This window comes from Oenanthe melanoleuca, chromosome 24, assembly GCF_029582105.1.
Source record: "Oenanthe melanoleuca isolate GR-GAL-2019-014 chromosome 24, OMel1.0, whole genome shotgun sequence".
NCBI classification, from domain to species: Eukaryota; Metazoa; Chordata; class Aves; order Passeriformes; family Muscicapidae; genus Oenanthe; species Oenanthe melanoleuca.
Window position 1 is genome coordinate 1,455,286 of NC_079357.1, and position 15,767 is coordinate 1,471,052.

Sequence of the window (15,767 nt, forward strand, 5' to 3'; positions counted from 1 at the left end):
ACTTTTATTCTATTAAACTGAAATATTCCACAGCATTTCTTGCTAGCCTGAAGTAGGAAATTAAAACCACAACCAACCACTGCAGCACCATTTTTTGCCCATGCAGCACAAACTACTCCAAGTTTGCTTGTGTTTCATGAAATATTCATTGTGCAGAGAAATGGAGAAAAATTAAGAGAGCAAAGCAGCCAAAGCCCATCCCCAAATAAAAGACAATGGCAAAGCCAGAAGTGAATTGATGTGAAACTAAATCTCTGATGCTGTAGCTCTTCTTCTTAATAAATAAATAAATAAATAAATAAAATTAAAAAAAAAAAAAAAAGTTGTTCCAGGCTAAAATAAATAAAATAAAAATAAATAAATAAATATACACACTTTAAAATAAATAAATAAATAAATAAATAAATATACACACTTTAAAATAAAAAAATAAATAAATGTACACACTTTAAAATAAAAAATAAATAAATTTACACATTTTATCCTCCTTCCTTCCTTCCCAGAGATCATGGAGAGATTAAAGTGCAGGAGGATTTAGGGAGGGTGCAGTAATTCCTGCTGCACTTGGGGGGATTATCAGCTGCAAACACAACTGCAGCACACTCCCAGCTCTGCTCTTTTCATCCTGCAGCCTCACCACAACTGAAGAAATCCCTTGCCCAAGCAGCTGTTGGTTGTATTTTATTAAAAAATCCACACACAAATGTGTTAACACAGTGAAAAAAGCAAAATTAAGCCCTCAAATGTCAAAATTAGCCAATAATAAGTGAGAATTTTGCTCACTGAATCCTGGACTGCACCTGAATAAATTTCAAAGATTTAAAATGGTTATTTTGAGGTTTTAAAGAACACCCAGGTGGGTCCTGAGTGCTTCATCAGTGCCTCACCTTGCACACAATTAATACTAATGAGATAAAACAATTAATATTAATGAGATAAAAACAATTAATATTAATGAGATAAAAACAATCCCAAGGGAAATCCCAGCATTGGCTGCATTTGGTATTTCCTGCCACACTTCACCTCTAACTCCTGCTTTTTGTGGGATCAGGAGGGAAATAAATGGGAATTTGGCATGGCTGGTTTGGGTTTTTTCTGACTGCAGTGCCACAGGCAAAGCTCTGCTGCCCCCCAAAAATCACCCAAAAATCCACCCAAAAATCCACACACCAAGCCAACAATTCCCCCCAAAACACAGCAAAATGAACATTCAGCAGAAAAACATTCTCCCTGCCTTGCTGCCTTAACAGCAGCACCAAATTACACAAAAATTCCTCAAGCTCCCTACAAAAAACACCCTGAAAATAGAATTTTCACTGCCACAAAATCCTCCCCAGGTTAAACCAACCTCATCATCATCATCATCATCATCATCACTCAGAACTTTCTGAGCTCCTTGGATCTCCCTGTTTGGAAATTTCTTTCCACAACTGCAAAATAACTCCTGAAATTCACACTAAGAGGGAACTCTCTGCCTGTTTTCAGTTTGGTTTTTTTTTTTTTGTTTGTTTGTTTTTTTTGTTCTGCCAGTTTTCTCCCAGAACAACCAAAAAAAAAAAAAAAAAAAAAAAAAAAAAAAAAAAAAAAAAAAATCCAGAGTAAGAAAATGTGCCCAAGGAGTTGATCAAAGGAGGAAAAGCAGAAGCAAAGAGCCACCAAGGACTCCAGCAAACAGCTCAATAATATTGATTAAACACAATAATATTGATTAAACAGAAGCACAGGAGAGCAGCTCTGGATTTGGGGAGCACAGTGATGCTGCTTGTCTGAAATGCAGATTTTTTTTTTTTTTTTTCCTTTTCCTTGTGCAGGTTTTCCTCAGCACAAGCAGCACCAGTTTTCTCTGATCAGTGAAATTCTCAGTGACAATTTGCAGCCCAATTCTCCCACTCACTGCAATAAAATACAGTTCCCACTATCCTGCACCAGCACATTTGTATGTAAATCTGTGGTTTTCCATATATTTATTTTTTTTTTTAATCTGGCCATTTTCTCCTTCAGAATACCAATTGGAACATCTCTGCTCACTGAACTCCATGTTTCAATATCTAATTCTTTTGTACAAAGAAAAGGATTCAGGATTTTTATTTTTTTTTTATTTTTTCACCCAGCACAGCTCATAAACATCTCACCCCACCCTGCCCCTGCAGTCACCAAATAAAACCAGAGGAATTCTGTTATTCCCAATTATTCCCATCTGACATTTCCCCTTCCCCAAGTTCCCCAAAGGGATCAAAGCCCTGCTGTGACCCCAAAAGTCAAACCCACAGAACGTTTGGCCAATATTTTAATTTATTTCACACCCCAACCTCCCTGGAAATGGGATATTTGTGAATTCCACTGGGAATATTTGGCAGGAGAGGAGCAGAGCTGGGCTGTCCCTGCCCCAACACTGGCAGGATCCTGCAGGAATAAATGGAATAAATGGAATAAATGGAATAAACACCCTTTTGAGCACAACAATCCCAGTGGCTGCACAATGCAAATCACCCTTTGAGAGGGTGATTAAGATGCAGGGACAGCCTGAGGAGCTGCACAGAGCATCCCCCAGCCTGAGCTGCCCTCAGTTACTGCAGAATGCCACAAGTTCAACCCAATTTGCCAATATTGTGCAAACAGCACCAAAAAAAAAAAAAAAAAAACCAAACCAACCACCAAAAAAAAAAAAAAACAAAAAACAAAAAAGCAAAAAACAAAATATCACCAAATAAAAACCCAAAACAGCACCAAAAAAAAAAAAAAAACCCACAAAAAAACCCAAACCACCACTCAAAAAAAAAGCCACAAAAAAAACCAAAACCACCACCAAAAGAACACCAAAACTCAAACCATCACCAAAAAAACCAAAAACAAAAAAACCAAAAACAAAACATCACCAACTAAAACCCCAAAACACCACTCCAAAAAAAAGCCACAAAAAAACCCCACCAAAAAAAACCCCAAACCACCACCAAAAAAACCCAAAACCAAAACACCACTAAATAAAAACCCAAAACACCACAAAAAATAAAAAAGCAAAAAACAAAACATCACCAAATAAAAACTCAAAGCACCACCCAAAAGAAAAGCCACAAATAAAACCAGAAAAACCCCCAAACCACCACCCAAAAAAAAACCAAAACACCACCAAAAAAAAAAAAAAAACAAAAAGCAAAAAACATCACCAAACAAAAACCCAAAACACCACTCAAAAAAAGCCACAAAAAAAAACACCAAAAAAAAAAAAACAAAAAAAAACAAAAAAAAAAAACAAAAAGAACCCAAACCACCACCTGAAGAACCTCTAAACAGATTTACTCCCATTCACATCCTTGGAGTCAAATCTCAAATTAATCAATGCAATAAATTACAATTAACCATCAACTCACAACAAACAATTCACATTCTTGTTTATCTTAAAGATTCCAGGGTGATAAATACCATGAAGGAATAGTCAATTAAATATTCAAATAAGCTTCTATTCTAATTATTTTTTTTAGGGGTAGAGGTGGGAAAATCACAGAATAATTGGGGTTGGGAGGGACACCTGGAGAATCTCCAGCCCAGGAGGGGAAGGCAGGAGGTCACCAGGAGAATCCAAAATCTCTCCACTCAACCTCTTCCAGGATTCATAAAAAAAAAAAAAAAAAAAAAATTAAAAAAAAAATTAAAAAAATTAAAAAGAGGGATTTTGGTGTTTTCACACATCCAGAGAGGGTTTGCTGTATTCCAGTTTGTTCTGTCACTGGGGAGATCCTGGCTGTCTTCACTCCTTCCCAGCAGGAATTTATCCACATCCCCTCCAGCCTCAGCCTCTCCTCACACCAAGGATGCTCCTCCAGCTCCTCTTCCAGACTCTCTGCAGTAAATCCAGATTTTTTTTGGGGGAGCCCAGAACTGGACCCTGCACTCCAAATGTGGCCTCAGCACTGAGGAGCAGGTGGATTTCCAGAAAATTAACCTGATTTTAATAACAAATTGTGGAAAATACCCACCCTGATCTACCCAATGGATTTAACAGTCTTAAAAATTCAGCTACACAAAAAATAAATTAATATTTCTGTCCAAGCCATGATGAGATTGACAATTCTGCAGCAATTAAAGTACTCAGGAGTTCCTTTAAATACATTTTATCCTGGCCAATAATGCCCTGGTGAAGTGATGCAAATTCAAAACAAATCAAATGTGCTGCCTGTTTTAAGAAATCAACCATTTCAATGGATTTCCCAAATATTTTTCCCACGTTTTTCTGCCCAGGATGCACTGAACCAGCTCCCATTTCCCCAACACTCCCTGCACGTTCTGGGATGAAAACAGAGGATGGATCAACCCCACCATGGATCCCATTCCTGCCACAGCCTAAAGGGAATTTCTTGTACCCCTGCCTGGCAGGATTTGAATTTCTTAGGTCATTTAACCACCACACTTATACTGCCACAGCATTCACAAAAATATTGTTGCAATTTTTTTTTTTTTTCTTCTGTGACTGTGCTATGATTTCTCAGGCTCTCACTCTGCTCATCAGAGGCTGAAAACACTTTGCTGGTTTTCCCTTTCCACTGCAGTGTGTTCATGCTAAGTGTGTGTAATGTTCAGAGGTGAATTAAACATTATTAAAGTTTTAGAAGTTTTGCATAAAGAGATGTGTCTTAATTGTGTTCTTTCTCTGCTTCACGTCCAGATTTTCCAATATCTATTTAATTTTTTCTCAAATTTTACTCTTCTCGTGTGTGCATGAGGAAGATAACACAGTGTTTGGGAATCTACAGCTGAAGAATGTTTTGGCTCTGGGCTCTGTCCCCTCCCTGTTTTCCAGCTGGATCCACCTGGGGACACTCAGCCTCTGCTCATCCCTGGTCCCTCCATCACCTGCACAGAACCCACAGGGAGCAATTCCCGATTTAAACCTCCCCCATCTCCCCAGCCCAGCTCTATTTCTGCACAGGCAAGCTGAGACACTCATCTCCAGGCACAAACACCTGACTTTTTCCCTTGTTCAAACCCCACACAGCTCCATCCTAATTATCACTCCCTCTGAAGAATTGGGGTAATTCCCCCCCTGCTCTTCAGCACAGCTCGATGTGACTCTACCCCACAGCTGCTGCTCCAAGGAATCTTACAGCAATTTGCACTTGCTTTGCAGGATAAACCTCCCATTGTGTGCTGTTCCCCAAAATTCAGCTTTTCCGGCAGCTGCCTGCAGAGCTGCAGCTCTCCACGCCCCACACTTGTCCAAGAATTTAGTTAAAGAACCTCCAGTACAAAAATTCTTGGGTCCAAAGCAACCTCAGAAGGCAAAGCTGTGGCAGGGTCTGGAGGAATTTTCAGGTTGGGGGTTTAAAATGCATCAGCACCTCCCTGGACACCCCAGAGTGTTCTGGCACAAAGTTTTCCATGGAATCCACCCAGGCTGGAAAAGCCCCCAACTCGTCCAGCAATTCCTTGGACACCTCAGGGATGGGGAATCCAAACCCTTTAACCCTTCCCATGAAGAAACTCCTTCTAAAATCGCTTCTTGTGAAACTAAGGTTGGAAAAAGAACTTTAAATCACCAAGTTTCACTGCCAGCCCTGCACCACCACCGTGCTCAGCCTGCCCACAAGTTCCACATATTTTCTGGGATGGTGGCTCCATCCTGTACCTGTCACTTATCCCTGGAAGGTCTGGGATCTGCAGGCACCACTGCATGGAGAGGGATTCTCTGCCTTCCCATATATAGAGAAAATCCATCAATATAGGGATAGAGGAATATACCAATACAGAATATACATCAATATAGGGATATAGGAATATACTAATATAGAATATCCATCAATATAGGGATATAGGAATATACCAATATAGAATATCCATCAATATAGGAATATACCAATATAGAATATCCACCAATATAGAGATATAGGAATAGACCAATATAGACTATCCATCAATATAGGGATACAGGAATATATCAATATAGAATATCCATCAATATAGGGATATAGGAATAGACCAATATAGAATATCCATCAATATAGAGATACAGGAATATACTAATATGGAATATATATCAATACAGGGATATAGGAAAATACCAATATAGAATATCCATCAATATAGGGATATAGGAATATATCAATATAGAATATTCACCAATATTGGGATATAGGAATATACCAATATAGGGATAAAGGGATATACCAATATAGAATATCCATCAATACAGGGATACAGGAATATACCAATATATAATATCCATCACTATAGGGATACAGGAATATACCAATATAGGGATATAGTAATATACCAATATAGAATATCCATCAATATAGAGATATAGGAATATACCAATATAGAATACACATCAATATAGGGAAGTGCTGGATTTTACATCATACATTTATTTCATTACATTCAAGTCATACATTTATTTCAACCTGAATTTTACCCTTGATTTTCACCTGTTTCTCTCCATTCCACGCACACTGCAAACCCCAAAAAACCCAAAAAAACCCAAAAAAACCCAAAAAAACCCAAAAACCCCCAAAAAAACCCAAAAAACCCCAGCAAAGGCTGCCTGAGCCCACCCCAAAGGCAGGACAGGCGCTGCCATTGGGCTCCCAGGTCACTTCAAAAGGCTCCTAATGCTCCCACTGAGCAGCTGCATTTCCCCACCAGGACCTGCTCATTTCCATCCCTGTGCACAGCCAGCCCTTCGCTCCCTGCTAATGTGTTTTCCTAAACAAAAGGAGCCACAGCCAGCCCAGAGCTGACCTTCAGATTTGCTCCTGTGATTTGGATGACTCCAAAAAAATCTATTTGCCTGGTGGCTTTTTTTTTTTTTTTTTTTTTTTTTTTTTGGGGGGGAAGGCGGTTTTTTGGGGTCTTTTTTTGGTTTTTTTTTTTTTTTTTTTTTTTTTTTTTTTTTGAGTGTTAGGATGAAAAGCGACACATTAATTCCTATAAAAAGGAAGCATCCAGGAGCTGCCGGGAGCAGTAGTTCCCTGCCAGACACACCCTCAGCCCAGTAATTCCCATTCTCCCCGTCTATAAACACCGTTCTGTTTCCTTGTCGTTTTCAAACTCCCGATAGTTACAAATCATTCACATTTCACAGCCCTGGGAAGGGGCGGAATTGGGAAACAAACAGAGAAATAAACATTCTCTTTTCAGCGCTAGACCCTCGGACTTTGCTCAGAATTCCCCAATTCCAAAGGGAGCAGCTTCTCCCAGGCTGCTCAGAGGCGTTTTTGGGGAAGTTTTAACACCCATCCTAAGAGGAATAAACTGCAAAACCGATGCTGCCAAACCCACCAAAAAACCCACTGCCAGGACCGTGCCTTTTTAATGTCACCAGGTGCGTAAAACAATGAGAAAAACCGCAGGATGGCCTTTTAAACGAGGAAATAAAGTGTGCTTTGTCTCCTCCCCGAGCCATCCCTCCGCTCCTCGCAGACTGATGGCAGCAGATGCAGGATCCCCTCCTCCTCCTCCTCCTCCTCCTCCCCCAAAAATTGGTTCTGCTTCCCTGGCAGCATCGCCCTCCCACCCCAAAACAAACAGGAAAACCCCCCAAAAAACCCCCCCATGGCATCCTCTATCCACGAGGAACCAGCGCTTGCACCCAAGGCAGAGCAGTCTATCCTTAAAATACATTTCTGGAGAGGAGCCAAGGAAAGTGAAGGCACTTTCAGCCTGGAGAGCAGCCACAACGTTTAACACTTAAAAAACGGGCATTCATTAAGTTACTCTTGTGTTAAATGTCCTTAAAAAAAACCTCTGATTAAACCCACACGCCGAAGACCCAAAACAAAAAAAAAAAACAGCACAAGAGTCAAGTCGGGAATTTTCAAGTTCATGTGTCAAAGGGATAAAGTTGATACAAAATCCTCTCTATTCTTTAGGAAAGCACAGTTCTCAGGATGTACATGAAAGGAGAGGAGCCATCTGCTGTGTCTATAAATCAGCTTCTAAATTATCAGAGAATGTTTTAATTTTGCAGCAGACTAAATAAATCATCACTATCACAGGCCACGGGAATACTCACAAAATGTGGAATTATTCTAAAAGACATAAAAGACACGGTTTGGTTGTGAACCTACCCCACAGCTGTGCTCACACTACAGTTTCCTCAGGGATTCCTCACTGATAAATATCTCTCTCTTGTCTCCTCTTATATTAAAGCATCAGCTTTTTTTAGCAGCACAATCATAAAATAAATAAAAATAAATAAAACACCCTCTTGCACTGACATCTCCACTGCTTTCAAAGCAAAATTCCTTCTCCCCCATCACAGACTGGTGAGCTCAGCCGGGAAAAAAAAAAAAAAAAAAAAAGAAGGTACAAAACTAGAGCATCATTTAGGGTGGAAAGCAGAGCTGGATGTGCTTGCTGCTGCTTTCACCATAAACACTGCTGCTGCTTTGTTCTAGCTTTTTAATATTTTATTTGGTTTTTGTGTTCTCCATTTTATGCTGATTTAACAGTTCCAGCTGTGCAGCTCCCTAGGCAGTCTCCATATTCATAATTATTATTATTGGATAAACATGCATTCGAGTGGGGCAACAGATGATGTGCAGATAATTTTTTCTTTTGCTCGCTCGCATTTATTTCCCCCGGAAAAAAATAAAAAATAAAAAAAATAAAAAAATCCCCAAACCAACGGGCTTCGCTGTGCCCTCCCACAGCTGAGGAAGGCAGTGTGGATGTGTCAGGGCTCCGAGCAGGGATGTGCAGCCACGGGCAGGGACGGGAGGGTGTGGCCGGGCCAGATGCGGAGCTGGGTAAGGAAAAGGAGCACAACCCCTCCTTCAGACAGAGCTCTGATAAACGCTGTTATATCGCGTTTTTAATCCAAGAGAGGCTCAGCAGCAGCGCTTTGCCGCGGGTGCCGTGCTGATGCTAAACAGGTGGCTCCGATTTTGGGGACACTGGTCCACCGCGACAGCGACTGTCACCGCCAGAGCACAGAGAGCCCCAGCAGCGCTAATTGCTTAAGGAGATAAAAATCGCTCAAGGGAGGGGTGGTGGGGACGGAGCCAGGGCAGGGATGGAACGCGGCAAGGACACCGCGACAGCGCCGGGGACCGCGGGGACACGGACACGGCACCGGGGACACGGACACGGCACCGGGAGCCAGCCAGCCGCGGTGACAACTGCGAGGTGGCGGTGGCACAGCCAGCCCCGCCTGGAAGGCTCCCGAGGGACGGGGAGAAGGGGATGAGGAGCACAGGATGGGACAGGACAGGGAGCAAACAGTGCGCGGCTCCGGGAACGCTCCCCGGGGAGCGCCGGCACGGACGGACGGACGGACAGCACAGGGATGCATCCCGGAGGAGGGATGGAGCCACAGGGATGGATGCAGCTCGCAGGAGGGATGGATGGCACAGGGATGGATGCAGCTCGCAGGAGGGATGGATGGTACAGGGATGGATGGCACAGGGATGGATGCAGCTCGCAGGAGGGAGGGATGGTACAGGGATGGATGGCACAGGGATGGATGCAGCTCGCAGGAGGGATGGATGGCACAGGGATGGATGCAGCTCGCAGGAGGGAGGGATGGTACAGGGATGGATGGCACAGGGATGGATGCAGCTCGCAGGAGGGATGGATGGCACAGGGATGGATGCAGCTCGCAGGAGGGATGGATGGCACAGGGATGGATGGTACAGGGATGGATGGCACAGGGATGGATGCAGCTCGCAGGAGGGAGGGATGGTACAGGGATGGATGCAGCTCGCAGGAGGGATGGATGGCACAGGGATGGATGGTACAGGGATGGATGGTACAGGGATGGATGGTACAGGGATGCAGCTCGCAGGAGGGATGGATGGTACAGGGATGCAGCTCGCAGGAGGGATCGATGGCACAGGGATCGATGCAGCTCGCAGGAGGGATGCTGTCGGGGCGGGGCCGGCGCAGGTGTGGCCGCTCCATCCCACCTGCCGCTGCCGAATCCGGGCGGTGGCGACCCGGGCGGCCACCGAGCGGCCACGGCGGGGCCACCGCTCCTCCGCCCGCGCGCTCACAACGGCAGCGCCCCGCGCCCCTCCTTTTTTTTTTTTTCTCTTCCTTTTTTTTTTTTTTTTCTCTTCTTCTTCTCCCTCTCCTCCTTCTCCTCTCATTATTCCCCCGCTCCACGGCCGCCGCACCCCTCGCTCGCTGCCCGGCCGGCGGAGGGCGGCGGCCGCCAGAGCATCCTCACGGTGCGCACCGAGCGCTCCGCGGCAGCGCATCCCCTGCGCGCCCATTGTCCGCGCTCCCCGCGCACCCACCCGGCCCGGGGGCAGCGCAGCGCAGCGCAGCCCATCCCAAATTCCTCCTCCTCCTCCTCCTCCGTGCGCGCAGCCGAGCGGCGCTCCGCGCGGGGTCCGCCCGACCCCATTGTTCGCGGCGCGCCCCCGCCCCGCGCGGCCGGCCGTACCTGCGGCTCGCAGCAGGACGAAGGCGCAGGGCAGCACGGCGAGCGGCAGCAGCATCGCGCCCATGGAGGCGCTGCGGGGCCGGGCCGGGGCCGGGCGGGCCGGAGGGCGCAGACCGAGCCCGAGCCGCTCTGGCCGCTCCGCTGCGCTCGCTGCGCCCGGCGCGTCCCGGCGCCGCCGCGCTGACTGACAGCGGCCGCAGCGCGCCGCGATCCCTGCGCGCCGCCCGCGCCGATCCCTCCGCCGCCGCAAGTAGTGCCCGCCCCGCGGGGGGGGGGGGAGGGGGAGGGGGATGGGGGGGGGAACGGCTTTGTTTGTGCAACAAACCGCCGCGTGGATAAAATGAGTGAACAGGTAATTATTAGTTGTTATCACATTGTTATTAATTATCGTGGCATTATTATTGATTATTAGCACGTTGCTATTAATTGTCATTGCATCATTGTTAATTATCACCACATTATATTATTATTAGTAGTATATTTTATATATAGTATAATATATATAGTATAGTATATATATTATATATATATTATATATATATTATATTATAGTATTATATATAGTATTATATATATAGTATAATGTATATAGTATTATATATATAGTATAATATGTATGTAGTATTATATATAGTATAATATATATAGTATTTTATATATATAGTATAATATATATAGTATAATATATATAGTATTTTATATATATAGTATAATATATATATAGTATAATATATATAGTATACTATATTTACAGTATGTATAGTATACTATATAGTATATATACTATATATATGTACCATAGTATATATATTATATATATACACTATAGTACATATATGCTAAATATAGCATATATAGTGTACTACATATAGTATATATATATACTCTCTATATATGTACTATAGCATATATAATGTATATATATTATATATAGTATATATATTTTATATACTATAGTACATGTATACTATATATAGTACATAGAGTATATTGTATAGTATAGTATACTTACTATATATATACTCTATATATGCTATATATATACACACTATATATAAAACATGATGTCCTGGTTTGGGGACAGGTGTCTGCCAATAAATACAGAAACTTCTTTTTGAAATGGAGAATGGAAACCCCCTCCCTCCAAATTATTATAATTTTGAAATTAAGGGGCTCTCAGGCAAAGAGATGGAAATTAGGAAGAACAGTTCTTTACTAGGAAAATTAAAATAGAAATGCAGTATTACACAGAACAATCCCAGCCCTGCCAGAGTCAGAATCCAAGCTGACACCCGTCAGTCAGTCAGGGTGTTGGCACAGTCCCATTCAATGGTGGCTGCATCCTCCTGCAGGGGCAGATGTGGTTCAGCTGGAGCAGTGCTCCTGGAGAAGGTGCAGTTTCCTCTGAAGCTCCAGGGATGATGTGCAAAGGTCTGGCTTTCCTCTGGAATCCAGTGGAAAGAAGGTGCCTTGGTGTCCAAAATGTCAGTTTTTATCTGGGTAGGAAAGGCTTGGCTGCTCCCCTGGCTGGAGCATCTCCCAGTGGGATGATGGAATTTTATCAGCCATGCCCTGGGACTCACTGGCCATGAACAGGAGATATCTCCTGGAGGGAGGATGGGCTGTGGGAAGATAAAGATGATTGCCCAGCTGGTTTAAAGATGGCCCATGAGCAGATAATGTGTGCCAGGAGATCAGGGTCACTGTGACAGAATCCACATTTCTGTTCACATCCTGTATTGCAGCCCAAGACACTTATAAACATATAAAGTGAGAGGTTTCCATGAAACCCCAGTCATCTTCTCTAGAAAAACCAAAAAAAAAATTTCACAAAGCAGGAGTAATTCCTCAGTGACAAACAATAGTCGTGGAGAGAACATCCCATCAGTTAAAGCAGCTTTTTTCCCCTGCAAAATGACATCCCCAAAAATCAGAACAAGAGATGTGAAGAGAGAACACTGCACACAACAAACCCCAGGAATTGTGTGTGCTGTGGGGAAGCAGTTGTTTTGTTGGAGGAATCAGCAGATCTTTATTCCTATTAAACAAGATTTTAGTCCACGATGAGGGGGTGGATAAGGGGAACAACTCACGTGGAATTCAGCAGAGGAAAAATCCCCCCAAACCCCCTCCAGCTCAGGGATGGGGCAGAATAAAGGAGAATCTGGAGATACCATTTCAGAATTCCAGAAATGTGAGCTTTTCTCTTAAAAATACTTGAACAGAGCAAAAACACCGAGTGCCTAGCCTGAATTTAAACCTCCAAGTAATTTAAAACAAAATCATGGATTTTATGATGAAAATCCAATGGAGATGAGTCCCAGGCATATCCAAGTGGAATGAGGTGCTCCAAGTACATTACCTGACACATTTCCCTTTTTTTTTGGCCATTAACAGAGGTTTATGGGCCGTGCCTGTGCATTTCTTTTTTGTTAATATATAAAATGGAAAGGGTGGGAAAAAAAATCCCATCAATCAATAACTGAAGTGCAAGTTTCAGTTATTGACTTCACTGGGTACTTGGCATAAAAGTGAGCAGGAAATTTGAAGTTTTCTGCCACATTTAAAAGCAGCAGCGGTGGAATCTGTCAAATTAATTCCACTTCTGCTATGCAAATATCATAAAAGTGAATTTTAACTATGCAGGCATTTCACAAATACTAGACCCAGATTCCTAAGGCACAAAGCAGAGTTCTCCCTTTTTTGTAGGCTCTGGAAAAGTGGCATAATTAGGGAATGCACCTCAGAATCCCCCCTGGTCAGAGGGGGATTATCCCTCTGTTTATCCCTATTATTCCCTTATTCATTATCTTATTATTCCCTTATTAATTATCCCTGTTATTCTGTGCTCTGCAGATGTTTATGGTGATGGATAACAGCACCATGCAAAACGACCTCAAATCAATATTCTTCACAGCCAGGCAATAAAAGCAGAGATAGTCCCTTGAAACATCCCTCTCTTTGTCACAGATTATTTTTGAAAGTCTTAATATAGAAGGAAAGTGAGAGTATCTCCCTTCCCTTGTTTAGACAACGTGGCTCACAAAGATATTCCTGTGCCCTGGTGATGTCACAAACCAAAGGAATGAGGGTGAAGTCATCAGAGAGGGAGAGGTAATTATAAATTACAGCCCAGAAATTCTGAGAAGTTCTGGGGTTTGTCCATACCTGGAGGCAGCTCCAAGTTTCTCCTGGATTTCTCCTGCTTCCCACAGCCAGGGCTTGGTTCCATGGCCAGAGCTGGGAGAATGTGGATGTTGGTCAGGGAATTATCCACACTCTGCCAGCCTGACTCAGAGCTCATGTGTCACCCTGGAATCACCTGGCACTTGTGGGAAAAAGGGAATCTTCCATCTCTGAAGCTGAAATGTTCCATTTAATATGCATGCTTCCATGTATAAAACCATCACACACTGCCAGTGTGCAGTAAATGTCTCATTTTAATATTTTTAACCTAGCCAGTCAACTCTGGTGCTTCAATTCAGAGGAGAAAAGGATTCTCAGTTGAGCAGAATCACAGAAATTAAGAGTACATGAGGATTAATTGACTGTTCTCTTCCACCCTTCCCATGGTGTCACTTGTTTCTGTTTTAATTTAAAATATTGAAGGTATTTAAAGCTCCTCCATCACCCAGTGCCTCTAAATAGCAGACATCAGCATCACTAATACCTGGCTATTTTAAAAGAACAGCTGTTCTGGTTGCTGTTTTTATTTATAATAGTAGGAATTCCAAGCCTCACCATCTCATCATGTGAATTAATGCAAGTGTAAAACCAGTGTGTGCAAAATTAACAGAGAAGAGACTAAAGCAAGAGGCTGTCTCATGGTAGCAAGCAGTAAAGGATTGTTTTAATTGAAAAAATCCATCCCTCAGTCTGCTTTGATTTAAAATAAATATAAATATGCCTGGCAGGAATGCTGAAGCACATGTGAAAGTTCTGAGGAACCACATTCTCTGCACATGGAGCTGCACTGCCAGACCCACACTCAGCAGATTTATTCCAATTTATTCCACAGAACTGCCTCAGTGACCAGAAGACTCACTTAGAAACTTAATGAAGGTTCTCCCATCCCCCTAAAGTAATGAGCTATCCAAAAAAAGGCAAAAAAAAAAGAGTAATTGGCAACTTTTTCCTCCTCTCTTTCCTTACCACAGGGAGCTCCTTGCCAGTCAAACTCCAGAAGAATCCACTGGAGCAGAACTGTGCTTTAAACTTTCCTCTTGCTGAGACACAACCAAGCAGGATTATGCTGATTGCCCACAAGGCAGGCAGGTAGGCCAGAGAAAAAGGAATATTTCCACTTTTAAATCAGCCCAGAGCAGAGCTGAATGTTTCCCCAACGCTGGCTTTTTTTTTTTTTTTTTTTTGGTTGTGACTGGATTTGAGGCACAGAAGAATAAAACTTGTAACAGAATCTCACTCTCTGATTCTGTGTTATGTCAGCCTCACATTTCTCCAAAAATATTGTGGAGAGGATAAAAATATGGGTAAAGGAGTGTTTCTATTTTTACATAATGGTCTTAAGATGGTGCTGAAATGCAGTGAGAAAGAAAAAGATCCTGGAAAATTCTTGCTGTTCAGGCAAAAATCTTTTTTTTTTTCCTGGAACTGAATACATCCTCTGCTTTGTTACCAAAGCCTGGATGGTGGCTCTGGGATTTACAACACCCAGGTTGTTTTCAGGCAGCTTCCCAGGCACATCTGGATGTTAAAATTCAGCCATGAAACCTTTGGGCAGCGCATTTGGAATTGAATCTTTGCCATCACCAGTCTGGGGGTCTGAATTCACTCCTGAGCATCTCCCCCAGACCCCAGTGCAGCCCTGACCACGATTCCCAGAGCTCTGCCTCACACATCCATCCTTGATTTTTAAATCAGCTTTTATTGCTGCTGCCCTTGTGCTCCAGCCTGAATTCAAGTGGTTTTAGATGATTTCCTAAACAAGCTGCTGCTCCACAGACAGGTACTTGATGCGAAGCCTCCAACAATAATAATGTGGTGGTTTTCATCTGCATGGAAGGGCTGGGAGGTCTCAGGTTGGCATGAACACCACTCCAGCCACCCAGCTGGGATCAGGAGAGCACCTTTGGTGTGGCTTCAGCTCTCCCCACCCCAGTTTCATCTCTGCTGGGCTGTGTGCTGGCAGGAGCGCTGCCAGATGATGGAGGATGATGCATTTCCCTGGCAGATGTCTGCCAGCTGCACAGCTGCTCCTGCCTCTCTTGGAGAAGGGCTGTGCTCGTCATGGAAGGGCAAAAAAACCAGCACAAAGCCCTTTGCTGTCACCCAGGATCCTCTCTGAAGCTGTTTGGAGCCCAGTCAGGTAGGACAGGCAATCAGGGGGGTCCCCAGGGCCTGGAGCTTGAACTGATAAATCTGGAGA

General features: G+C 43.4%; 1 protein-coding gene across 6 annotated transcripts in view; it reads right to left on the reverse strand.

The window, feature by feature from the left end:
- The window catches only part of NCAM1 (neural cell adhesion molecule 1), a 92,420-nt gene extending 81,839 nt beyond the window's left edge, over positions 1-10,581 (reverse strand). For 3 of the 6 annotated variants that reach the window (XM_056509646.1, XM_056509651.1, XM_056509650.1), the window contains exon 1: positions 10,382-10,581. In XM_056509646.1, the coding sequence (XP_056365621.1) occupies positions 10,382-10,445 (64 nt within the window). In that variant the 5' untranslated portion in view covers positions 10,446-10,581. The remainder of the gene's footprint in view (positions 1-10,381) is intronic. The other 3 variants (XM_056509647.1, XM_056509649.1, XM_056509648.1) reach the window with 3 other exon arrangements.
- Positions 10,582-15,767: the final 5,186 nt, after the last annotated feature.